Here is a 27,834-nt window from a genome sequence, read left to right on the forward strand (position 1 = left end):
AGCAGAGGAGAAATCTCTGTGCTAGAGCAGTACAACTCGGCTACCAATGGTAGTATTTTAATTCCATGCCCCAAGAAAATGTCTCTGGATGCCAATACTCTTGTGTAAAATAAATTTCTATACCCTGCATACATGCACTCTGCATATACATGTATGTTTATTAATGACACAATAAGTCATACACTTATATATTTTCCTACATTAAAAGGCAGGTTCTAAGGAAAAAAATAATCACTTTTAGATTAGCAGCTGTCAAAAATATTACTCTTGGCTCCAATCAATTTAGGCATTATACACTTTATTAGTAACAGAATGGTAAGGAATGATGCCATCCACATATACACATACATACAGTATTGCAATCAGAGAATATTCATTAGGAACTTTTAATTTTCTCTTGAAATAAAAAATTGGACACTAACAAAACCAAAATACTACAGCAAAACACATTTGTTATCTTCATGAGTAGAACAAAGGCATGAGCAGTAAATAACACGGGTCTTACACAGAAATACATTTCTCTTAGGAAATTTTTTGCTTAATTCATTCTAGTTCCTGCATTAAAATCACTTTTTCCTCTTCAAAGAATTCAGACCAAATGGTGGGGCTGGGAGCAATCACATATTATTGTGTACAATGACAGCTTGTGCTCCATGAAACATCAATAGCCTGTAACACTTGAGGAGGTACATACATGTATTGAAAGACAACAACTGTAAAGGTCACACACTCCCATTCACACAGAAAAACTAGTGAGTTCACAACATGGAAAAGGAAAACAAATGTTTACAGCTTAACCCAATTTCACTTGGTTGTAGATGCAGAAGGTAGTACAAATATTTCTCAAAAACCCATTGTTTCATTAGGCAATATGGGCTGGCAGCTCTGATTACACACTCCACTGATTGTCTCTGAAACCACATACTGCCTTGAACAAAAGAGATGACCAAGAGGCTGAAGTTAGAAAAGCCCTATGGATGTCTTAAGTTTTAGCTTTCATATCTTCCTATACTGTACTGTATTAGTTCTGTACTGCATTAGTATATAACTCTGAAGTTTATATAAAGTGTTAGCAAATTCTCTTCACAGTTTAGTTTGACAAAACAATCCTTTTCCAGCCTGAGAACCAAGGACACCATTGCAGCTTTGGGCCCAAAAGATATAAACAACAGATAACTGAGGAGAGCAATCTGGGAGGATGGGACTTCGTAACCTGAAGCTGTAATTGGACAATTAACCCCAAAATGTACATGGACCAAAACTTATAAAAGTGTGAAAACGTGTGACCCATCATCCATTTTGGGTGTAGCCCTGGCTGGGCTGTTGTACTGCCCAAGGTGTATCCTTTGAAGGCCTTTTTAACAAATACGTACTTTACTCCTTTAACACTGTCTAGCCTCTCAAGACATCCCTATTAATCTGCAATTATTTATATGTATTCTTGCTACTTCCTCCCTTGTTCTTTCTTCCTCGTAAACCATGGGCATTTAGCAACAGAAAGAGATGTTACTAAAGACAAACACCCATCTACAAATACTTGTTCTGAGGCACTTACCTACCAGCAATTCCAGACTCTATCCTACAGGTCTGGTATTTTCACACCCAGCCAGTACAAATGAGGGATTTAAGGCTGTGGCAGGAATCCTAAATAAAAATGTGTCAATGCTCTCTTGAGTCTCTTCCACTGAAATGACCAAAAGTTTACTGTGGCTGGGAAGAACCACACAGGTAAGAACGCTAATCTCCGAATTTTGTAGCTGCAAGATATCAACTGCACAACCTGCTGAGCTCCTGGGAACTTGGGGGCAGTTCCCTTGTTTATGCTCCCCACTGTGTGTGTTCTCTTGCATCCTCCAGAGCTCTCCTGAAACAGGCGGAAAAAAAGCAAATTGAAAAGAAAAAGCTGATGCATGGGAGTGGGATGCCTGTTCTCGCTTGTTCTCGTTTCTTACACCATCCTCTCCTAGCTGATGTGCAATTCAATTCATGATACAATTACTTTTTTTAAGCAGCTAGAATTTTTCGCCCTCAACTCTACTCTTGCTGGGGGGCTGAGCCAGGGTCTGAAGGCTAAGAGTCAGAAACCCTATGTGCAATTCCAAATGCATGTGGAATTTCCAGGCTAAGAAGGTTGCATGGAGAACTCATAGCAACCTTCCAGTATCTGAAGAGGGACTACAGTGAAGTGGGAGGGACTCTTTGTCAGGAATTGTAGTGATAGGACAAAAGGGAATGGGTACAAACTGAAAGAGAGGGAATTTAATTTAGATATCAGGAATAAATTTTTTACTGTGAGGATGGTAAGCACTGGAACAGGTTGCCCAGGCAGGTTGTGGACACCCAACCCTGGCAGTGTCCAAGGCCAGGTTGGATAGAGCCTTGAGCAACCTCGTCTAGTGGGAGGTGTCCCTGCCCATGGCAGGTGGGTTGGGACCAGATGAACTTTAAGGTCCCTTCCAACCTCTTAACATGCTATGATTTTATGCTTGATTGAGTGGATGTTTTCTGCTAAAATCCAAAAATTAAAAGCAAAAACCACAAAGCCTAAATTACTCCAAATTTATTTCTGCCATGAGCTAGAACCTCGATTTTTTGACAGATGATAAGACTATTGCATAAAAAAATACTGTTTTGCTCTTTATTTGCTTTTTATTCTGCAGCTGAGCCTTTCATTTAAATGCTTTATCATTGCCTGAAAATAGCTCATAGGTTTCCAACTTTCAAGCTCCTTTTAGAAGGGGAATATTAAATCCAGGATGTAATTAAGCCTTCACTATTAGGAATATTTTCTTTTCAGGGACCCAGCAGGGTTTCCAGCAAGCCAAAATCTTCTTTCAACCTTTTCAGAAGGTAGCCAAGTAATTTGGCAGAAGATAAAACAAGGAGCCAGAACCAGAATATTTTTTCAATAATCAGCTGAACATAACTAAAGAAACTGGAAACTAGCAGTAAAGAAAGGAATTAAAAAATAAATTTTAAGAATGGAACAAAAATACTCAATCTTTCATTTTGAGCAGTGTATATTGAACAGGTCAGCAAACATCCTGGATACTGCCAAAGACTTTCTACTGGGGAATTTGAAAACAATTCCCCAAAACTACAAAAATATTATCTTGTTAAGATTTTGCAACACCAAAAGTCAAAGCAACCATGCATGGCCATGAACATAAATATTTTCTGGATCTATATCTTGATGAAAAACATATATATTTTTTGGCACATGTTATTATCATTTTTTCAAAGGGAAAAGCCACCCATATATGTCACAAGGCAGAAACTTTCACTTTTCTGAGTCAGGCTGAAAACCTGCACATCCCTTGATGGGGCAGCTTCAATGTAAAGGACTCACATACTGAAAGCATCTCTACTTTCACTCCTATACCCTTGCCTGCCATTTGAATAGCCAAGAGTGACTTTTCCTATATTCAGCTGCTTCAGCTTCTAGAGTTGACCCGCCCAGGAGCAGCAAGGCCTGGCCATTTTCTCCCTAGCACTGGACCCAGCAAAGAGACATGAACCCTTTTTGGCAAGGCAAGTGTTCCAAGTGTGCTTTGTTTATTCTGATAGGCCTTTCCCCGTCTAAAGCATTTATTATACAAAATGTTTAAATCAAGATCATCACATTTAGAGGCTAAGCTTACAAAGATAAGTTTTCAGGGCCCTTTTTATACAAAAGGATTTTCCTGAGTCTACAGCAAAACAAGAAAAAGAAAAGCTTTTAATTATATTTATTGTACTTAGAGACTATCTTGGAGTTTGTTGTTATTTAACCCCAGCCATCCACCAAGCCCCAGGCAGCCACTTGCTCACTCCCTTCCCCACCAGTGGGATTGAGGACAGAATCAGAAGGGTAAAAACTGGAAAACTCATGGGATGAGAGGCAGCTTAATGGGGAAAGCAGAAGCCACACACAAGCAAAGAAAAACAAGGAATTAATTTACTGCTTCCCATGGGCAGTAAGGTGTTCAGCCATCCCCACCAATTGCAATGGCTTCTCAGGAAGAAAACACCATTACTCTAAACATCTCTCCCTTCCTCCTTCTGTATACACTGTATACACTGAACATGATGTCACATGGTCTGGAATATCCCTTTGGTCAGTTGGGGTCACCTGTCCTGGCTGTGTCTCCTCCCAACATCCCATGCACTCCCAGCTTCCTCGCCTTTTCTGACGTATGAAAAGCAGAAAAGGCCTTGGCTCTGTGTAAGCCCTACTCAGCAAGGATAAAACATCTCTGTGTTATCAACCCTGTGTTCAGCACAAATCCAAAACACAGCCCCATGCCAGCCACTGTGAAGAAAATTAACTAGCCCAGCTGAAACCAGCACAGAGTTAAATAATTCCCCATCCCCAACTGTTAAAACCTGTGGAAAACTTCAAGTAGGATTCCACCTTCTGGATGGCACTGCATCTGTGGGAACTCAAAGACACAGCACCACTGATAGCACTGAACTTGCAGGCTCAGTTTGCTGAGCTAAAAATGAAATGTTTCCAAAAAGTCCACTAACCCAGGTCTGACTTTCCCAGCAATAGTATTATTGTAGTGCTATCAGTTCTGTGGGTGTGTAGATAGAGCACAAGGTAAAGGAGAAAATTTTCAAAAGCACTGCACTGAAAAACCCACATACCAAATCCAGATAAATGAAGTAACAAAAAGTTACTGTTAATAATGTCTGCTCATTTAGCAGCTAAGATGGTATAAAAGAAAATACTTGATCAGAAAAAGTGAAAATATCATTATTTTCTTTTCAGTCATCCTTATAGCTTTTAACAAACCACAAAATAAATGATTTAAGTTACACAAGCACAGGAATTTCACATGAGACAAGTGATACAATTCATAAAAAGGACAGAACACGTTTTCTGATACTCCACAAATATTCAGAAGTTTAACACACAAAATGGAATTTCTTCAGCAGCACTGATTAAACTCAAGATGAGGCAGGGATCTTCTTTACAAAGTAAAGGCACTGGCTCTTTGTAAACACATACTCCTCTCTCTTTAACTGAGAAAGCACTCAAAATATTCCATGGAGGAAACTTGTGTGGTAGTGTTCCATTGCTTATAAATATTTCATAATAGAGATATCAAAGGCATTTGTCCTCCTTTTTACTGTATTTAATAAGAAATGTTTTTTCTCCAATTTATCTAGTGAGAAACTTTTTAAATCTCCCCAGAAATGCTACAATGAAGCTATAGCAAGAACAGTGTTTTCTCTTATCTGCCTTCTGATACCTATAAAGAAGTTTCAAGGCAAAAGAAATGTCAGATGCCAGTATGAAACACATACATCATCTCTTGTTTTCAGTATTGTGCTATCACTTTTCCAGAAGGAATCATTGGCTTATATTCAAATACAGATACATTTAAAATAAAAAATGAACTCGTGAACATCCTCCTGATGTGCATTTCCCTACTCTTTGACTTTTCAAATGCACCAGCAAGACTGAACAAGAAAAGAAGATTAGATACATCTGATCATGACAACTGTACTTCAAGATTCCTGATTTTTTTCAAGTATGCATCCTGAATGCACGTCTCCCTACCACGGAGAGTGTTCACACAGCTCTTTACTAATGAAACTGCAAGACTTGAAAATGTTAAAATAAATATTCCATACAAAGGTGAATTGTTTGTATCTCGAGCAAAACGAACTGAGCATCTTCATAGCTTCCAGTACACAACTACCACCAATATCAACAAACACATTTCACTACTCGTACACACAAATCCAGTGATTACACTAGCTCATATCATTCCATATCTAACCAAACTTGTGCGTTTCTGAGTCACCTTCCTTCAGCTTCATAAAGCTGACTGAATCTTTAATGTAGTGCTTTCAGGTTCTACAGGACTGTCAACTGGTACCTGAAGAAGGAGAAAAAAGTAAAAACACAACAGGAATTAAGCTGTTATTCAACAGAATTATTCTCAAACTCAGTATTTTTTGGGTAATTATTAGGTTAGGCTCCAACAGTACAACTAGTTAATTAGCCCAATTAAGCAAATTATATAAAATCCTATTTTAACTTCTTTTTGTAATAAAAAAAAAAGAGACCAAACATAGAGTTTAGTTTCTTAGTATAACTCTAAAGCGTATATTTACTGCATATAAATATCTGTGACATAAAGATTAACTTCCCATTTTTTTTTCTCCTTTACATTTAACCACAGTAGAATCTTGATCAAGGTTCAGTATCAAAGTGATATTGAACATTATTAACACAGGAAGGTCTCAATCATGCATGGCAACATCAGGGCAAGGACTGCAGCTTTTCTTACACCCTGGCTAATATGAACGAAGCCTTGTGACGACCTAGGCTAGTTAACGAGGTGATAATGGAAAGCAGATAAGTCACGCACAGCCGCAACCCTGGCTGGGAAACCCACAGGATGCCACCCTGAGCACACGCAGCTGCGAACGGGTTTCAGGCTCAAGTTAGCTCAGACCGCACCAGTTCGGAGGTTTCTGAACCTCATACAGACACTAACAGTGTGCAGTTGGTCACAGATGATCAAAAGCTGCTGGGCATGTAAGACACCTACACAAAAATAAACATGGCAGAGGATCTTGCGATGTGTGACTCCAAAAAGCTGTCTCATATCTTGATCCGAATAATCAAAAACCACAGCACTGAAAAAATTTTCAACTGAGAGCTTTATTTCTCCTAGTAACTGTAGTAGTTTGGGAAAGCTGCTGAAACATGGAGCCTTGTGATCATCAGAAAATGCTATGCTCACTCTTCCTTTAAATTGAGAGTGTCAGCAGAAGAACAAACACAGCTCTTTATGCAGCACTGCATAGAAACTCCAGCCTGGCTTCTGTTTATCAGACACTGACTTCATCTGAAGGGACTGCAGGTATTTTAAATAAAATACATAGTCTATAGGATGGCTTCATAAATAAACAATAAACAAAAAGGCTTCACAATTTACAGTGCTACCCTGCTATTATGAGAAAGCAAGATTCAAGCAATAAATAAATATTATTAGCCACTTAAAATTCAAATACTCAAAAATTTAAAAAAAAAAATCTGAGAGCAGAAGTTTTTCCAGTTTTTTTCATGAGATTTAAGAAGAAAAACAGATACGTGAGGGCAGCATCCCATGTGGCTCTGTTGTCAAAAGCAGCACGGGATCAGTCATAAGATTTTGTCAAGTACTCTTTTGCAGCTAATATTGTTATGCCAGTAGAAGTCAAGCATTCAAGCAGGTAATACAATCACAGTAAAAGAGTCAACACTTACAGCTTTGACGTCCAAGTTCATAATCCCTGAATTCACATTGTGTCTTCGCAAATCTGATTTTATTAAGGCTGAGAAAAGAAGGAAAAAGAGAAGCTGGTTCACACCTTTGCAGTGACATGCATTTCAAGGGAAATGTTTGCAGGGTGCAAGCACACAGAAACTGCTTTCAGCACGTTTTCAAAATACCTGTATTCGCTTTTTGCAATTTGAACTCACTGACAATTTGAACTTGCTCCTCACAAAGCACACAAAGCAGGAATTGACAATAAAATCTTTTAAATCACTAGCACTTAAAGAAAAGCTTCATAGTTCAGCACTTTCAGCACATTTGTGAGTCGCCATGTATAAACACTGGCATAGTTCCAGAGTGCATCGGCAATTTCCCGCATTTGGAAAACTGCAAACTGCCTCCATTTGTGCATTTGTTTCTATTTCTCACCCCACTCTGGAGATGGACATCTGTCTCAAATTCAAGACATGTCTCAAGAATTCGGGGTCAGATGGCTGTCCATATATTAGCAACATCATCCCAAAAGCACCTACATTTTTACATTAAAGAGAAGCCATTACTTGCACTTGTAATTACCTGTTAAAATAATGCCCACAAAAATCCAAGCACAAAGAAAGATGTTTCCTGCACGAGGACTGTAGTCTGTTGTGAGCTTTCCTTGAACAAGTGTAAAGATAATTCCAAATATCTGTAAACAAACAAGTAACTTCATCAGGACCACAGAAAAGAGTCATCATTTTACCTTTAAAAGTTCCAGGTCACATCTTACAGAAATCAAATTTTAAAAAACCAGGACTATAGCAACAAAACAGAGACTTAGCTAAGTCTAAGAAAGCCTTCCTAGATTTGAGCATCGTGGCATTCCTGAATATTACTTCACTTGAAGAAATAAAATGCTGTAACCTGTGCTGATGCATTAAGGAGACCTGAGGAAGTGCCTTCAGACTCTGGATATGTAATTTCCACAGCAAATTCAAACCCAAGTGGAAGATAGCCAGTCATGAAGAACCTGTTGAAGAGGAGAGTAAGAGGATGACAGGTGTGGTCTTCATCTGTTACTACAGCTAAAAAAACCTAACATACACACACGGTATTATGAATCAGCTGGTATTCTGAATTGTCATGTGTTCATGACTTAACAGAATTCAATAATTCCAAATAATAGTGACTGCTTCATTTCCTCAGTGTGATCCAAGAATTTTAGCCACACATCTTTCTCTTTAGGGCAAAGCTGTTAAAGCATGTTTGTCTTATTTCCCATAACCACCATACATATGAAACAACCTTTTCAAAGGAGTCCGCAAGCCACTCCATACTTGAAGCCAATTACCTTCATATGAAAGCCATACACATCATCATTTGATCAGCCCAAATATCCATGCTGGAGGACAAAAAACCCATGAGTAGGGAGTGGGGCTGTACACTTGAACACCTGCTGGAAGCTGCAATGGAAGAAGCTGAGGGGACCGATCAATGATGGGAAGAGAAGAGGCTCAATGCCGGGGAGGATGGTTGATTGGTTTTTAAACTGAAACTCTCAAGACTTTTCTGGTTTTATCTTAACTTCTGTGTCTGAATACAGCAACACTCCCTCAGCACCTCTTGAGGCTTTTAGATTGGGTATCTATGAGCACAGCAAACAAAGCAACCAGCATGTTGCTTGGGCTATCAAAGTATAGATTAATGAAAATGCAGAGAAGCCAGTTTTCCTAGATCTGCTCAGTTAAACTAATCACCTACACACTGGTCAAGAGAAAGTTTCAACTTCACTGCAGACAGCTTTGTGAATTGGAACCAAACAAATTGACTTCATAGAGACCTCTCTTAGTTCCATAAAATGATAAATGAGATTTATTGAAGAGTTACTTTAGCTTTATTCTGATGTAACAGAAGCTGAAACCCTATCTGTACTGTGAGCTAAAGGCATAGGCTGAGACCATGGTGACAGAATACACAGTAGAATTATCTAGGTAAAACATTTAAATATGTTTTAGAACAGAACTGCAGTAAGTCTTGTAGTGCTCTTTAATTGCTCACCCAAGCACTCCTCCAGTCACGAACACTACTATAAGGTATCCGAGGTCCAGGGTGAAAGTAAATACCAGCAGCCCAATGAAAGAGAGAATGTAAACAATCAAAGTAGTTTGCCTGCAACCCAACAACAACAAAAAATTAACATTGTTCATAGAAGGCCGCAGCACATTGCTGAAGCATGGAAGGATAACACGAACATTACATGCTAAAGCTATAAAATTTGCTTCATGTAATTCTGCCTCGAACTTAGCATGCAGTGAGCACACATCCATTACTGAACCCTTCATTGTCTTGGTTATCTGGCTGCTTCACTCAAGGCTAAGGACACTTACTCAAACTCTCAAAGAATGGACAATCACAGCACATACTACTACCTTAAGACTATTTTAGTTCTCTGCTATGCTGTACCTCTTGGCCATTCTGCAGTGCTGCCCATTACACAATACATCAACACAGGAGCAGCTGAGTCCAACACTATTAGCAATAAATGTCAGCCTACCAAGAGGCAAGTCAAACAAATCTCATTACAGTGTTCTATTTATTTTGAATCTGGAAAAAGGGATGTCTTCCAAATTCTTAAAGCACATATTTGTAAGCCAAAACACACGCAGAAACAAAGCCAATCTACAGCATTAACATCCATTAGGCTTGTAGAGGCACACAATGTACTAAGAATCACAGGGGAGAATTATTCCATCACAAACAGTGCTCCAGGGCAGCGCTCGCTCCTGGGGGCACCACTCCATGGATGATGGACCCAGGAGCTCCTACCCCAGAAGAGAGCTCTGCTCTATGGTCATCCCCTGAATTAAAACAAACATTACACTTACTAATAGGATCAGGAGTAGCATAAAATAATCAAGAATCCATCAGCTGGCCATTTTACAAAACAGTGCAGGGCAGGCTTTGAGACTTTATGCTTTCCTAGGAGAAGAAGCCCACTGGGCCACCTGGCCACTGTATGTAGGACCTACAGTGCTTTCCTTACACTCCTAAGAGACAGGAGTAGATGATAAACCCCTTTGCATTCTTCTCCCTCATTTCTTTTAGCCAATAACCAGTAAGAGTCTCAAGCTTTCGCTGTAGCCGCAGAAACTTCTCTCCATCAAGACCACTAGAAGGTCAGGGACCAACTTCATTTCATCAGCAGTTCATTTCAGCCCTTATGTTGGAGCATTTTCCTAATGCAATTGCACCACTCTCCTACCCCTAACCCCACACATGCCTACCCACACTTACTTGTATGTTTTAGTGTAATCCAGCCACAAACCACAAATAATCGAACCCACCATTCCTGCCACCACCAGTGTCAAGCCAATTCTCCCAGCGTTCACTTCTTCTCCCTTTCAACAAATATTTATATGGTGCTCATTAATAATTGCTTCCATTCAGAGTCAAGTTCAGACCTCTTGGCAGTCATAAGTGCAAACAAACATTCCTATGACTCCCACAGCTGTATGGCACAAGAAACTGTACAGAGGTATAAAAGAAACCAAATGTCTGAGCACACATAGCACCTACAAAATAAATATCACCTCTGCAAATGTACAGTGGAAAAGAGAAAGATAAGAGCCAAGAAACTTACCTCATAATGAGTTACTATCATCTGGTTTAATAATGTGGAGACAGAATAAAATGCCCCAGTCATAATACCTGCAGTACCAAGAAAAAAACTTCAGTTATTCCAAGTGCAACCATGCTGATTTTTTACCCTAAAGAAGTCATCTTCTGCCATTTAAGACTCACAACACAAAACCTTTTATGTGCCAGGTAAAATCTCTTCACTGGACCTATAAGTGATATTTTGCATCCTTACGGATTTTCCAGCACTGGCACCTGAGTAAATAAAAGCTTGACACTCCCTCCCCCGTAAAAAAAAAACCCCACAATTAAAATTCTATGTGCTTCTGGCCTGCATTTGGACCTTCCTGCCAGACTACAAGGAGATAGCACCACTTACCATAACTGATTAGCAAAAGTATAAATGGAATATTTTTGAACAAGTTAATAATGGACTGCTTGTAGGAGTAATCCTCAGGAGGTTTAGTTTGCAGGACTGCTTGAGAGTGACTGGGAGGGTATTTGGGCTTTTCTTCAAACACTGGGGAAAAAGAAGAAGGAAAAATTTTTGCTTCATCTCTACAAAACTAATGTGCTTTTTTTTTTGGAAGTGTTTCAGCTTGATGAATTTCAGGAGAGTGACTTGTAGTTTTAACAACTCCACGAGAAAAAAAAATCTACATTTTCTCATGGAAGAAGTGAGTCACATGCACAAAGGATGTGTTGTTATCTGGTCACATCTGATTGCTACCAAAATATGGTCAAAGACAGACTTCATCTGCAATACTCAGGACCTTTGTATATAAATTGTAAGATTAACAGAGTGAATTTACATTATATAATAAATCCTTGCAGCAAAGAAACTAAGAGAACTAAATAATCTGAAAGAAATCACCCCATGTGAAGCACAACATAGAGGGAAATGGCTGTTGCTTAACCCTGGCACAACTAGTAAGTGAACACAAACTGGAAAAATTGTAACCTCAACTACTTCGAGCAGTCAGCTGTTTTAAAAGTGAGACGTTGTAAACACCCCCTGTGGCCAGCATGTAAATTCCAGTAATTTAAACACTTACCAACTCCTGCTAAGAAGAACAAAAGCGTGGACACTATCGCTGTCCCATAGAACATGATGCTGATGTTATGTGCCATAAGATCAATATCATTCGGTGTATTTGGGACCAAAACAGGCGGCAACAAAAAGCCAATTGCAGTACCAAGCTGTAAAGCAAGGAAAAGAAAACCAAAAATCATTTCCCTCTGAACATACAAATTAACAGAAGTGAAAAGTCTTACCAGGTAGAATTCAGAATTGTTATCATAATAAGCATTAATAAAACCATAGTATCACACTTCTGAGCCACTTGCTCTCAATGTTGTTTTACAACCAGATCTTCCATAACTCAGGTTTAACCTTTTCACTTCTCAATTGAACTACAATACCACACTTAGTGTATATATTTGCACTACACATAGTACTTATACAAGAATCTTCATACTTATACAAGAATCTTTCACAGGAAGTGAAAGTACCATGCACGAACATAAATTTGTATCAGTCATCCTCCAGCTGAAGGACTACAGATGACAAAAGATTCCAGCTACTCTTGTAGAAATGTTCTTCATTTGATGTCATGTTCCTGCCACTACAAAGCCTGCCTGCAAGGTTTATTGAAGAACAGACAGAACAGAGAAAAGGAATATCCTTATTAAGACCAAACTCAACAATTATTGCTAAGGAAATAAATAAAAATCACAGAATGAAGAAGCAGTGGGTTTGTGTGTGGAGTAAATTCCAATGTAACAACTGATTTTGCATTAAAGAGACATAAAACAGGGACTGAAATTTTGGGTATATATATATGTAAAGCATTTTAAAATATGAAGGAACAAGTCCTGGGCTATTCTTCAATTTCTCTCTTCTGCTCCCCCAAAACTAAACGGCATTTTAAAGTGTTGAAACATTTATTTTAGGTAAAATTAAATGAAAAAAGAGCACCAAAGACTGTTACAGTAACAAGTCCAACAATCAGAAAGCATGCACATTAGAGGTGTGCCACTGCACTTACAAAACACCCTTTGTGCATACCCTGATGAGGGGTTTGCTACATTTTTTCCCACAGGCCATCATATTGACACAGTATCCAGTGGTCACAGGAAGAATTTGTCTCCTTTTGTCCTCACTCTTCAGTACATGAACCCTAGAAACATGAACTGAGCACACACTTTTTTTCTTTAGGTTTATTTTTTCCTCCCCCAACAGGAGCCAGTGCAGTACCCACAATGTTCCAACAAAGTCAAATGACAGCATTTTCCATCATTTACATCTAGAGAGGTTAAGGCCAGAAGAAAGTCTTCCAATGAGTTTGGTGTGCCTCATTTAAGATGTTAAATACTTGTGGAGATCTGGCACTCCTAACAACCCTTGACAGGTACATCGCTGCATTCCCAGTGATCTCTGTGTTCCAGCTGAGAACAATCAGCATTCCAAAGAAGTGAGATCTAAATTTTGATAACTGCTCTGTTCCTGCCCTGCCTGCTATCCCGGCCTCGCTCACTGTAGCGCTGAAGTTTCACATAGTCTGAAGCTGTGTGATAAGCAATCTGATAAGCAATTAAATGACCAACAGCTGGGTGCGCTATAGCAGCCTGTTCTATTACACAGTTCACGTTGTGCAATTATCAGTGCAGTGAGTGGGTTATAGCAACTTGTTCTTTTACACAGTTCACGTTGTGCAATTATCAGTACAGTGAGACCTAGCGGGAATGCCTGTGCAGAAGGGAACTGCAGTGGGATACACAGACATTACTTCTAATTTCCAAGCGCCTAACTTCTTGCTACTCTTTCAATCTAGCTTTTGAGAGTTTTTAGGGATTTTTTTAAGGAAGTAAAATGCGAGAACAGAGAAATTCTGTTGTTCTATTGACACAGTACCAGCAAGCACTTAAGCAGGCACACTGAGATCAGTACTAGCTTCTGGAGGGGAATACACTCCAGAAATATCCACAGCTTATTTTGTTAACATCCTGATCCTGTTTCCCTTGTCCATCCTTCTCATGGTTCCCCATCCACACAATCCCTGCTCTCCTGCTCCTGTCCTGCACCACTTCAACCCCACATCTCAGCATCCAAGTGAAGCATGTTTCAGGCTCCAAGCTGGATACTTCACACTCCACTGCAGAACTGAAAACCCGGTAACACCTTGCTACTGGGAGGACTGGTGCGTGTCAGGAAGAGTGGAAATTTAGCTGCCAAAGAAACCTTTAACCTCATACCAGGATAGAGATCCAAAATTTTTGCCTCACTGCTGAAACAACTAACATATTTTGAAATCTTCAGTTCAAAAGAGATAGTTAACTTGTACACTGGAAACATTCGATGCAAAAAAAAAAAAAAAAAACCATTCTGGAGGACCTACAAACAAGGTTTAGGTACACCCTAACTGTAAATATGTAAAATGAATGTCACTGCTGTCATAATCCAAAGTGCACAAACATAAAATCATTAGACTCACATGATAAAAAACAAATCCCCCATTATCTTAACCAAACCCTACCTATGACCTCAGCCTGCATCAGTGATGCTGATTTGAATCTAAACAAATTTTTGCCACAGGAGAAAAAAAAAAAAAAGCGCTGGGACAGTGGCAGGAGGTGAGAATTAGGCTGTAGGAGGAAAAAGCATCATACCTGCACCTGTGCTTTCAGATGCACCTGTTCCAGCTCTCTGATACTGGCCAGGACCAGGGAGCTTGAGGAAATCCGTGACTCAGTTATCAGCTCCCAACAGTGATGTGAACTATCACAGCGTTACACAAAACTTCAGGAGTCACCAGGGTATTGACTACTGGCACCTGGCAATTAGAGGCCATATTTTAAAGAGCAGAAACCGATATATGTTGTCGCTGGGGCTCTTCATGAAAGTTCACGTAGTTCATACCCCTCCAACCGGGGGTGAATCCAGTCAAATGAATCCAAGCGCCAAAACGCAAGAGAAAGAGGAAGTGGAGCAGAACCACTTCTGTAAAGGTTCTCGACTGAGGTACTGCCGGCAGCTGCTGGAAATGTGTGAGCTGCCTGCCACACGCTGCCACATGGCCCGGCTCCTGCACGCCAGGCCGGCCGGGCAGCCCCGCTTACTCTCCCGGCCACTTTCCCCCAGGACCACATCCTGGAGAAAGCCTTTTCCCACTTAAGCACCACGTTTTTAACTCGATGCCGAACTCCAAGGAAGCCCACTTCTCCGCAGCCCCCCTCGCTCCCCTGCGGCCCTACCTGGTTGCCCAGCACAGCCACGGCGCAGGCGGTGGAGACCTCGGTGGGGCCGAACCAGACGGAGGCGATGCGGGAGGGCAGCCCCAGGATGAAGACCTGGGCGACGGCGCAGACGGCCTGGGCGGCCAGGGTGAGCGGGTAGCGCTGGGGGGCCAGGCTGCCGCACTTGAGCCAGGCGCCCACCGCGTTGAGCCCCGCGCCCAGCAGCGCCGTGAGGCGCAGCCCGCGGGCATCCAGCAGCCAGGTGGCCGGCAGGATCAGCGGCACGTAGGCCACCATGTACACCATGGACAGCCAGTCGATCTGCGTGAAGGAGACGCCGTAGAAGCCGGCGAAGACGTTGCTGAGGATGCTGTACTGGATCCATTGGAAGGCGTTCACCAGCGAGTAGCAGCTGAAAACGGCCAGCACCGCCAGCCGCCGCCGCGACAGCCGCGTCTCCAGCCGCGCCTCCGGCCGCACGCCGCCCGCCGACAGCATCTCCTCGGCCTCCGGGGCCGCCTGCTCCCCGCCGCCCGCCCGGCCGCCGCCCGCCGCCTCCTTGCCGGGCAGGAAGCCATTGCAGCGCTGCAGCGGGGCCGCGGCCGCCGGCATCCCGCCGCTCTCCCCCTCCGCCTCCTCCTCGCCGCCGTCCTCCACCATCTCGGCCGTCTCCCCACCCAGCTTCCCCGGTGGCGGCGACGGGCGCAGCCCGGCTCTGCCCGCCAAGGTCACCTGGCTGTGCCTCCGCTCGCCGCCGCCCCGCCCCGGGGCCGGCCCGGCAGCCGAGCCCGGCGGGCGGAGCGGGAGGCGGCGCCGAGGGCGGGCGGGGCCGGATCCGGCAGCGCTGCTGCGGCCGCGGCGGGCTCGGTGGGCAGAGGCTGCAGTCCGGGCTGCTGGGAAGTGTTGGGAGTGTGTGTATGTGGATATACATAGAGATAGAGATGATAGAGATATAGAGATGTAGATAAGGATGGAGATGGAGGTAGTTGTTTTCTTCATACCTCTGCTCCCGTTTTCTTTGTCCATCTTTCTCGTGGTTCCTTATCTGCACAATCCCTGCACTCCTGCTCCTGTCCATCTCCGCTTTAATCTCCACATCCCAACATCTGAGTGGTGTATGTGCACACACACAGAGACTCACACTTCTTTAAGTCTTTTAAACTGAACTTACAAAGGCTGTGTGACTTTTGCTGGCTGCATGAGAATGACTGGGCAATAGCAATGATGTAAATAATCCCCACAACATCTCCAAGGAAGGATCGGCATCACCCCCTTCCTATAACCTTTTTGGCGGCTGGTGTGTCCGGCCCAGGCAAGGTTGGGTGGGCACAGACTGGTGCTTTGTGGCTCAGCCCTCAGCCCTCTTCCTGGGCACAGGCAGGGCACCTCAGCTGCTGCACCATCTGTGCCAGGGACACATAGGCCACACCACTTCCAGCACATCCTGGGAAAATCCAGCGCCTTCCCCTGCCATATTATGATTTGTCTCTTTACAGTGGTGATGCAGAGAAATGTACTGAAGTGATAAGAGATGGATGGGCAGAAACAGAGGCCCAAATTGCAGCAGAGGGTGGCCACTACACAGCATAATCAGGGCGTGTGCATCCACCCCAGTCCTTCATTGCCTCCAGAGCCGCAGGCAAAACATTCCTTGTTTCCACTCAACCTCTGAAATTTGATTTGACACATACCCCAGAAAACTGGCTGTCTGGCTCATGTGCAGAGGCGGGTAGATATCACTTCAGTAAGCAATCTTCCTCCAAATCCTGCCCGGTTCATGTCTGCACAGGAGCAGTGGCTGGCAGCCCCTGTTACTGTTTGTAATTCTGCTGCTGCAGGCATAATAGGGACAGATTATTCTCTAAAATGTAACAAGAAAATACAGAAATATTTAAGTTTGCTAACAATGTTAATAGTATTTTACTGTTTTCTGTGGGAAATTGTTTGGAACATGTTCAGCAAATAACACACTGCACATTGTTCATAGGTATGTCAGAGTCTAATCAGATTTGTCTGGGCTGTGGATACCCTCAGCAACCAGTCTTAAGTACCCTCACTAATTAGGAGCTGGTATTTTACTCAAGACCAGTTGACCTATGTAAGCCACAGCTCCTGATCTTATTTACAGTATGGATAATAATATGGACACACGCTTCAAACTATTAATTTGGCTATGTGTGCTTTCCCTGAGCACTTAGCTGAGCAACAGTAGCGATGACTGCAGGCACCATGGAATTTTAGAGACTACTGCAAGTAGTCCTGAATTTGCAGGTAAGAGGTGTGTGCAAGAAATCTGCTGTTTAAAATTAAAGTTACCTGTGTCAGATTCAGGCCCTTCTTGCCTCTCTCATTCATGCCAAAAAGAAAGCCTTGTTTTTAGTTTTCCTCTGTAAGATCAGATGCTTGGTAAATTTCTCTCAGTTTCTCTATCTGACTTGTTCTAAGTACTGTAGCAATGGATCTTTTTTTTAAAAACAGGACCTCAAGAGGAAGAAGTATAGTGGGAACTGAAACAAACATTATCAAAGCAACAGAATAACTGGCTTTGACTTTAGGAATGTATATCCATATTACACATTGTGTGCTGAAAACACAGCTGAGACTCTGTCTGTGCCAGTGCTTGCAGCAGTGGCCCTTCATAATCTCTGGCACAGGCTCTGGGTTGCCCTTGGCATCAGGGAAAGGGCTGTGACACGGCTGTGACACTTTGGCTGGTGGAATAGATGCATTAGCATCCTAAATTATTCTTGTTCTTTTGGAATAAGGTACAAACACTGATCTACATCTGATTTCATTTAACATATTTTCCCCTCGAAATCTGGATGAACTCGAAGTCCATCCAAAGACAGCATTTACTCCTTAAAACCAGATGAAAACAGGTTCTGTTCTCCCGTTCTTCCTTTCCGTACTGTTGCACCCTTGCCTGCTTCCAGCTGCTGCCAGCTAACAACCTCAGAGAACGGTCCAAACTCGTCCTGTGCTGAGAATGGCTGGCACATGTTGGGTTTCACTGCCGCCGTGCCCACAAAGCATCATCTGTCCTCCCTCTCCACCCAATGGCTCGGCACACTCAGTGTCATGTGCTTCCTGCACGGAAGCAGTAACGAGACACCAGGGAACTGCAGAGAAAAGGAAAGAGGCCGTGGATGCAAGCGAACTCCGAGAAGGAGAGTTCTTCCAGAAAGAAGCAAGTTTATTTACAGCGGATCGACGCAGAAGCAAATCCATCTTTGCTATGCTGCGCTGGTCTCAGTGACATCAAACCCGTTTGATTTTGGTGAGGTACAACCAATGCGTTTCCATCCTGGGGACATTTATCTCCAGAAGCACCTTCCTAAAAAAGAAAGGAAAAGGCGAACTAAATTTACAACATGATGGCAAAGCTTTGATATTTATTTATCCTGCTGTATTTCATAGGTTTCACGAGCATTACTTCTGATTTATAGCCATTTGTTCAAAAAGCAGGGCCAAGGACAAAGTTGCCCAGCAAGAGAAAGTTACCCAAGGAGAAACATCCATTGTAGCAGTTCACTTAAAATGTGAGTCCCTGGATTTCTACATTTCATGGACAATTTATAAATCTAAAAACAGAACACTGATATCAAGGTTTACAGCACAGTTTAGCTTAAATTTTTTATCTGTTTTAAATTTACCCTCTGAATGAACATTTAGGCTCTCCTGAATACTCCTATCGGTGATAGAGCCAGAAATTCCTCATGTATACCCAAGCATTTACAAAGTTATTTTCCTGAATGCTCTGAAAAGGACAAAATACCTCTTATGTATCAGACATTCACTGGGAAGTAAGTGATACAAATTTACTCCACAAAGATTATTTTCTTGTATCCAAATTTCAGAAGTCAGGCAGGGACCTAACACTTACATTTTTGGGCTGGAGAAGGTTAAAAAGCAATTAGAAATGCCAAATCCTTACTTGTAGTAATGTTTTTGTTCCTTCTGTTAGCATATGTGCCATTGAAAGAAGAGTTCACAATTATTTTGAAACTAAAAATTCACCTTGCAGCTACTGCATGTTTGTACAAAAAATGGCTCAGAAGGAGCCTTTTTAATTCAATCCAAGGCATTTCACAAAATACAGGAAACTCAGGTGTAGAGTGTTGCTTTCAGGGTGTTACTAGCTTTTGGACACCCCTAGCTGGGTTATCTCAGTCATATCAATTCCTAGTTATGTCCTCCTTCCAAACCTCAAAAAACCTAGAAATTTTATGCACATCAGACACACTCAGTGAAGACTTCCAGATATTCTGGTTTTAATGGTTCAAACCATGTATCTCAGTCTGCAAGGAAAAAAAAAAACAAAACCAACAAACTTTATTTTACAATGTATTTGTATCTTGGTTATGATTGTCAATGCAAAAGCTGATCTCTCCATGCAGAGAAAACCTACATGACAGGAGTGCACCAGGTCCTTGTCTCCCAGATGAGTTGTTTAAAAAAGAAAACCACAGCAGCTCAAGAAAGGGATTTCAGAACAAAAGATCTGAAGTCCCAACTGAGCTAGAAATGAGATATTTTAGCTGGATATTAAACAAACCTCAGTAAGTTGGACTTGAAATAAAGTAGCTGGATAGTCACACGCCTAAATATCTAGGTGGAAAGCTCAGAGAGAATACAGGGGAAAACATAAACATCCTTTTCCTCCTATGCAGTCCTCATTGCAGCTACATTTGCCCAGTCTCCCCACAAGATAAAGCCAGAACCCTCAACTGAAGAAAAAGCTTTTGCGACCCAGGGCACTTGCCTGAAAATTGTACCTCCAGGAGGTTGCCTGGCCACGCCAGTTTGGGAATGTGACTGCCCACAGTAGGCATGTTTGTTAATGACCTGGGTTCAATTTTTGGTGTACTGACAAGAATATATATAAATGCAGAGAAAAGTTCTGAATTTTAAAATATGGGTAATTAACTTCTCTACTGTAAACAACAGAAATTTGTGTTCCTGAGTGTCTCGATCTGTACAAAAGATGAAGAAATATACATCTGATACTTCTGCTTGGCTGCCATCTGCTTTTATTTTTGTAGCTAGTTATCATTCATATATGTAATGGAATTTTACCCCTGAGTTTCCTAGCAAAGCAAGCAGAGGAAAAACGACTGACCCAAAACAAATTTTTAATACAAAAAAATAATCATGTCAACAAATATAGTTGCAAAATTTATTGGGTTCTTATTCTCCAAGATTAACAGGCTCTTCATATATTACAAAAAATGTAACTTTCATTTGAATCCTTTATGCACAGTAAGAAAAGAGAAAGCCCACAAAAAAAAAAAAACAACCAAAAAAATAGAAAAAAAAAAGAAAAAAAGCATGATCTGTAGAAGGGTTGTCTTAGACCTTGCAGTGAATGATCAGCACTTGTTCACTGCAAGGTTATTAAATTTGGGGAAAGGCTTGGAGACATTTTCAGTGTTACATCACAGATTCCCTCCACTGATACACCAGCACAGCAATGTGCTGTCAGGAAATCCTTGGCTTCATTTCCTTACTAAAAAGATAACCAAAAAGCTGACAAGTGACATCAGCCTGGACCATCAGAGGGCTGTGGAACAGGAGGGATTGGAGAAGCTGTGCGGATGCAGCCAGATGCATCTGTGTGTGTGTTCCCCCACAGCCCAAGGAACTGCTGGGCTGCAGTTCATCCCACCCCAAACAGCACACCTGGGAGATGTGGCAGGATTCCACTAACACACTCCACTTAGCAACTCAACTTACAAGAATTCAGTAATGTGGGAGTTTTCTCTGTTGGCTGCAGCAGGACAGCAAGTGACTAAGTCAGAGGTAGCCTTCTGTGGATGCAGAATGTCCACTGCGAGCTCCTGCTCCCTGCCCATCTGCATAGGAATGGTGAGCAATCAGCTGGTGAAACCACTTTTCAGAGCAACAACAACAAAATCTTCACTTCTAGGATGTCTCAGAGTTACAAAAAAAAGCACTATGCTCTTGAAAACACATGGTGTAGCTCTCCTTCACTGCACTTTACCTGTCTGGTTCATGCACACAGATCCTTTGAAAATTAAATGGAAGGGACATGTGATTTTGGAGCCACTACGAGCCTGGTATGAAAATGTGTTTTAGAGACAGATTGCTCACCCAAGCTTGAGAAACATTGCTACTTCTACTGTTGAGGAAAACCAAATATTTTGTAACAGCTTGAAGTTCCCAGTTTTGTCTCTGAAGAGGTTATCAGCAGGAAGAGAGCCTTTAAAGGCCTACATGCATTAGATGGGGAAGATGCTGGCTGACCTCAGCTTAACTAAAAATCAGCAGGATTTTTTTTTGTTGTTGTTGTTTAGACTGAGTAACAATAAAAGATTTCTGCCCAGGACCCTGGCTGTGAGAGTACATTATGGAAAATGCATTGGCATTCCAATAGCATTAATCATTCTAACCGGAAGTCATACAGACAGACACCAGAGACTCTCCTTGTGGCAGCTCCTGTGTTGGGAAAGTACTCCAGGAGTTCTCCAAAGACTGTTTTGAACAGTATTCTTTTGCATCACTGTTACAAGATACAAACTATTTCAGATTAGCTGCAAACCCAGAATCTTTCACAGAAAATTCCCTCTCTTATTGTCAGGGGAGACAAACTTAGTGCCCATATCAACCAACGGACAGTGGGCAGCTCCTGTGCCAGGACAACCCCAAAGTATGTAGACCTTTTTGCATGTGAGTGACAACATATACTTCACCCAGATGTTTAGAGACCTTGGCCTTCTGCTCCCACCTCCAGCCTGCACACTGTCCAGCTCAGCACCACGCCCAGCTCTTGGTGGCACCACAGGGAATGGAGGGCACTCGGCACCTCCAGCAGTCACCCAGCTCCTGACATCCCTGAGGTGTCCCCAAATGCATTCATCAGTGGGTTTCACTGGAGCAGCAGTCATATGGTATCAGCCCAACAGCTGTAGTGTCCACCTAAAAACCACTTATCTGTCTTGTGAGTACCCTGCGGCTCTTAAATATAGGATGACAGAATTTATTTTGGAAAAGATCTTTAAAATGATCAAGTCCCACTGTTAACCCAGCACAGCCAAGTCCACTACTAAACCAAGTCCCTTAGTGCCACATCTACATGTCTTTTAAATACCTCCAACAATGGTGACTCCAGCACTTCTCTGAGCTGCCTGTTCCAGCACTCAAAAAACTTCTTCACTTCTTCAGTGAAGAAGTTTTTCTTAATATCCAATCTAAGCCTCCCCTGGTGTAACTTGAGGCCATTTATTCTTATCTGCACCAGTGCAGCCGGGGCTGTAAACATGAGAGAATGGCCCATGAGAAGCAGTCTCACTACAGCAATCCATACAGCAACATGCAAAATACATCCCAGCTTTGCCAGAATGGCATTCAGACTGTTTTAGCCTTTGGAGATAATCCTACAATTCCAATGAACTGCAAACACAGGGTGAACAGAGTATTTGTGTCCCTTAAGACCTCAGACAGTACCAACAGTTCATAGCTTTTAGAAAACTTAGGAGGGGAATGAAGTGGAAATAACTTGGGTCCTGGGAATAACTGTGCTTTGAGCGCTCTCTCCTCTATGCCGGCTGTGCAGCAACCTCGGTAGCTGTGCACAGGACAAAGGTGATGTTTGATGCCAGAAGGCAGACTCAGAGAGCTGCTGAGAGGCACAGGGCAGTTTCACATGCTGGCAAAAGACCATCATAGCCATGAGCAGACTGGCAGCTTCAGAGTACCATGCTCAGAGACATCCTGCATCCCTCCTGCCAGCCTAAGTGAAGGGACAGGGAGAGCTCTGATTGCCTCCCTTTTCCCAGGCAGATTTGGCAGTCTTGGTGACTCTCCTGCCAGCTCAACTACTCCCAGGATAAATGTCAGTGCTGGAAGCAAAAGTTCTTGTTCCTCTTCCTCAGACCAGAGGAAGGTGATAGAGCAGCCAGAGCCTGGGACAAGAACAGAGCTGGGTGATGTTGGGATGAACAGTGGTGAAGGTGGAGCTCCCACTGCTCCCTGACAAGAGGTGGGCTTGGCAGAGGCTGTATTTTTTGAGGAACTGAAGATACCTAGATGTTTGGGAAATTTTATTTATTTACAAACACCAAACTGTTTCACTGAGAATGTCATACTGAGCTTTCCCTTTAGAAGTGTGGAAATGTTTGTTTTTATCTGGGGAATACTGAAAAATAAATGTGCCTCTAGTTTCAAGATGGACAGGTTTTTTTTCAAAACAACCGCCTATAGGAGGCTTAGCTTCAAACTGCTGTGTGACTTCTCTTTCTCATTGTTTTTTGGTTGTTTTTTTTTGTTTTGTTTTTTTTTTTTTTTTTTATGTGACTTCCCTTTCTCATTGTTTTTTGGTTTTTTTTTGTTTTTTTTTTTTTTTTTTTGGGTGGTTTTTTTTTTTTTTTCCAATATCAAAAAAATCCCAGTGTCTCATTATCACTCCAAAGGGAAACATGGACATTGATATGTTTCGTGGCAGCCACAGCCAATTCCTCATCCCTGCTAGTATTACTTTTCCTTTTACATTGATTCAGATACTGGTAAATTATATTTGGAAGAAAGAGCAAAAGGTAAAGGCTCATGCAATCCAATTATAACCCTGCTGAAATAACTTCCAGCAACTCTGCATGGATTAACTTGATCAAGCCTTGTAATGGCAAGAGGGGAAATAATAACAGCAAGAAAATAATAAGAATAAAAGAATAAAAGAAAAATAATAATCAGCTTGTACCTTTTCTAGGATGACAGACTGTGTCCCAGCAAAGTTATGGAGCAGCATGTCCTGAACATCCACAGTGTACACATGAAAGCCAGGGAGCTGGGATCAGGCTGCAGAATTGAGCAACCCAAACCCTGTGTATCAAATTTTCTTACAGCAGGATGAGAATGCTCCAAGACTTTAAGCAGTACTACAGGCACTGAAAAATGCAGAGCTTGGATTTGTTAACTCTGCCCTCCATATGGTGAAATGTCTGCTGAGATTCCCTCAACCCACTGGTAGGTAGACAAGGACCACCAAATTAACTTACCAGTCACCAGAGGACTGGGAATGGGCACATTTTTCATTTAGCATCTTCCTGGTCCAAAATGGGACTTGCAAATACAAGAAAAGTCTGTTGCAATTGCTCAGCTGCCTTTCTTCCAGGTTCATGGCACTTTTTTCTGTCCTATTGTCTTCTTTCACATTTTATTTTAAGATATTGGTTTTTAATGAGTGGAAAGGATGTCTTTTTCCCCATTAGATGAGTAAAATTTGGCATATACATATCTGCTTAAAATAGTCCACAGGGACAAAAAATACCTTACAAAATCATACTTTCTTCCATAATTCAAAAAAATCCACTGTTTTGGGTAATGCTGTGGCAGTGGCTGTTTTGCTCCACTACCTTCACTACTCTTCCCCCCAAAGTTACAGTGCTCTCCTTAGTCTTTGTTTCACTAATTTTCAGGTGTATTTTGGGATTCCTTATGTTACTAGGTCTGTACTAACCAGCATCCCTGAGCCTCTGAGATGAAGAACCATAAAAAGAAGTCTCCTTTGGGAGAATCTTGAGGAAAGGACTAGGAAGTCTGCCACATCCTCTTCAGAGGCACAGCTGGAAAGGAACCGTTTTCTAGCTCGTTTTTGGCAGACACCATGCTCCTAGATGTAAGTGCTCACAAGTATGGTTATCTTTTCATCTTAAACACTGAACACTTAGATAACCTTCAAAACAATCACTAGTGTTCTTTAGAAGATGCCTGTGGAGCTGTGATGCAGGAAACAGGTGTTGAGCCTAGTTAAAGTCCCATGTACAAAGGAGACACTCTGAAAGGTTCTGACTCCTACAGGCAGGTCCAGTTGTTTTGCTGTGCCAGCTGCGGCACAAGGGCTCTCTGCTGCTCCTCACATTGCTGAGGCATGGACATAATCCATGGAGTGAAGTCCAACCCAATCCACACAAAAAGTCATCTAAAACTTCATGAAATGTGATGAACTTCAAAATGGGGGGATCTAATGCCTTTGCTGGCTTCATTTTCTCAGGAGAGGGGCAGAAGCTTTTATCAGAGAAGAAACAGAGCAGAAGGCAGCACCCTTCAAAAGACAACAAACCTTGAAATATAGTAACGTATAACTAATAAAAATAAAGAAAATGTGATAACAGCTGCGAAAACACTCCTGGCACAGATCAAAGTAGCTTCCCTACAAGGTTTTCATTGCAGGAAACCAGCATTAACAGACATCTATCAATATGCTCCCCTTGTGGGATTTTGCAATTTTCATTTTACTCCTGCATGGATGTTTAGCCAAGAAAATGAAGTTTTGGGATTTAATCTTAACTCATTTCATATCTATCCATGCAGAGGAATGTAAGCAGTCAGATGTTACAATGAGCTAGCTTCAGACAGTTTCCACATAGCCAAATCAAGCACCCTGTGGTTCTGCAGAAATCAGAGCACGTTACCTCACCAATGGCCATCAGCTTTATCTTTGTGTTTCTTGAAGAGCAGGACAGAATCCATGGCCAGTAATAAACCAGCTGAGCCATGGCAAACAAAGCCAGAATACTAAACTGTATTATGGTACAACTTGAAAAGCAGACCATGAAAATGACTGTCCAGGACAGAGGCTACTAGCCTCCTGTATTGCTGACAGCTTCTAAATAACCTAATTACTCAGCCCTTTGAGAACAAAATTAAAAGATAGATTCAAAGGGAGTTGGAGGGATGTTAGTCCAGGTAACTCTGCTAGTGAGCAAAGAAAGGCCCCATTCTTCATCATTTGGCTGAACTGAGCCTCATCTTTTAAGTGCCGAGAAACCTCTGAGAAACCTTTTAAAAGGTCTCTGGCAGCTGGTCCCGAGTCCTTTCCAGAGGAAAGGCAGTTGTCAATGCCAGGGTTGAACCACCCTTCCAGACCAGTCCCACAAATCACTGCCTTTTCAGCCAAGCCCTTCATCATTTTGGGCTATTGTGCTGGTTTGGGCTGAGGTTGAGTTAACTTCCCTCAAAGTGCCTGGTACAGGGCTGTGTTTTGGATTTGCTTTCTGCACAGAACCGTAAATAAATCAAATACCTTGACTCTGTGGGTGGATTGGCCTCTTGCACACTGGGTGAAATAAAGTGTAAGAAACCATTTTGGAATAACAACAGCAGCCTACATGCGCTGGTCAAGAAATGCCATCTTTGGATAAATGTCACACACATGGATTGTCAATGGGTGTGCTACACTCACCAGGAGCACAGAAGGGATTGCTTTGGACAGTGCTGACATCTGCTTGTGCACATTATACACCACATTAGACCACTGCACGTGCACCCACCATTGCTTCGACTCAGCACAGAGGTCCTGTGTAGTACAGAGCTGAGTTTCCACCCTGACTTTTCCAGGCAGGAATAATGACCCCTAGAGAAACAGGAAGTTATCTGGTGATGTTGTGATTGGAACTCCCCACATGGTGCTCCATTTAACTTGTTCCCACAGCCCCCCATTTGTTTGCTTCCTCACCCTTTGTTGTGTGTCCAGAAACGATCTGAGCACAAAAACACTCTCTCTATATGGTTATAACAATAAAGCCAGTGCCAAGCAGTACTTCAAAGCTGCCCTCTCCAGGCAGTGCACTTCACAAAGACAGACCTTCCTGCTAGATAACCCCAGGTCCATTTCACAGGTTCACCAGTGCTCATAGGCTGAGCAGACTTAAGAGGCTCCAAGCAACAGGTCCAATTCCACACAGGAAATGCAGCATCCCATGCACACACGTTTCTATGGAATTCACTTAACATGGTCATGCTGACCCTAAGTCCACATCCACAATTCAGAGGTTTTTTACAATGGTCAACAAAATCTGGCAAAGAGACAAACGTCTTGGAGGTACAAAGTCCCTAGAAAGTTTGTGGGAACTTGTGTGTCACTGTCTCTGTTCCCTCTCAAGGCCACCAAGAGGAATCACACATCCAGCTGCTGAGTCTGATGCCAGCAGCTATCCAAACATGATCTACCCACACTAGTCTTTCCTAAAAGACAATCCAACAGGTTCGGGGAGGCACCATGGGAGAGAGATGGGGAATTACAGGGAGATTACAGGGACACAGAAGAAAGCCAAGGTGCTGTGACAGGCAGAGCCCAGAAGGTACATGGAGGAGCTTAGGGAGACAGAGATTAGGGAGAAACACTGGGAGCTGGAAATGCAGCACTGGGATTGCTGGGCTCTAATGGGAGCATCACAGGATATGGGTATGAGATTGGGATAACTATGGTGAGGAGATCATAAATCCCTGGGGAAAAAAAAGCATTATTGGTTGTGCTGCCTGTGAAACATCTTCTATCAATGTTGCATCATGTACTTTAAGGTGTGATTGGGCACCAGCAAGGAACCCAGCACCCATTTGCACTCTTGGGTGACAAAGCATACAGCCCTGGCACAGGCAAAATAGCAGATGCAAAGTCCATATGGGAACACTAAACAAGTTAAACCCAATGTCCACACTCTGCCACAGAAATACAAAATACATGTGGGCACCTCACCTGGACTGTGGCGCTGCCCATCTGCTCTGCTCCGAATGGGATGAACCCCACCACACACATGATGGAGTCAGCATGCCTTTGGGGGCTGAGGAGGCAGGGACACGTCAGCTGCTGTTCCCTGGCAGCCAGGGTAGCCCAGGTGCAGTAAGTGCAGGCAGCCACAGGGACCTGGCAGCAGATGGAGAGGAGAGAGGACAATGGCCACAGGGAGGGCTCTGCTGCTGCTCAGCCCCA

General features: G+C 42.5%; 1 protein-coding gene across 1 annotated transcript; it reads right to left on the reverse strand.

Annotated features, from left to right (window-relative positions):
* Nucleotides 1–281: 281 nt before the first annotated feature.
* On the reverse strand, nucleotides 282–15,853 carry FLVCR1 (FLVCR heme transporter 1). The gene is made up of 10 exons (XM_041476898.1): nucleotides 15,129–15,853; nucleotides 11,930–12,074; nucleotides 11,254–11,394; nucleotides 10,879–10,946; nucleotides 10,533–10,636; nucleotides 9,297–9,407; nucleotides 8,163–8,268; nucleotides 7,836–7,947; nucleotides 7,250–7,317; nucleotides 282–5,870 (listed from the first exon to the last, which is right to left on the reverse strand). The coding sequence occupies exons 1-10, from the start codon at nucleotides 15,768–15,770 to the stop codon at nucleotides 5,808–5,810; spliced, it is 1,560 nt and encodes a 519-aa protein (XP_041332832.1). The 5' UTR covers nucleotides 15,771–15,853; the 3' UTR covers nucleotides 282–5,807.
* Between the last annotated feature and the right edge of the window lie 11,981 nt (nucleotides 15,854–27,834).

Source organism: Pyrgilauda ruficollis, unplaced genomic scaffold (genome assembly GCF_017590135.1).
Source record: "Pyrgilauda ruficollis isolate IOZ18807 unplaced genomic scaffold, ASM1759013v1 scaffold4, whole genome shotgun sequence".
In the NCBI taxonomy this organism is placed as follows: Eukaryota; Metazoa; Chordata; class Aves; order Passeriformes; family Passeridae; genus Pyrgilauda; species Pyrgilauda ruficollis.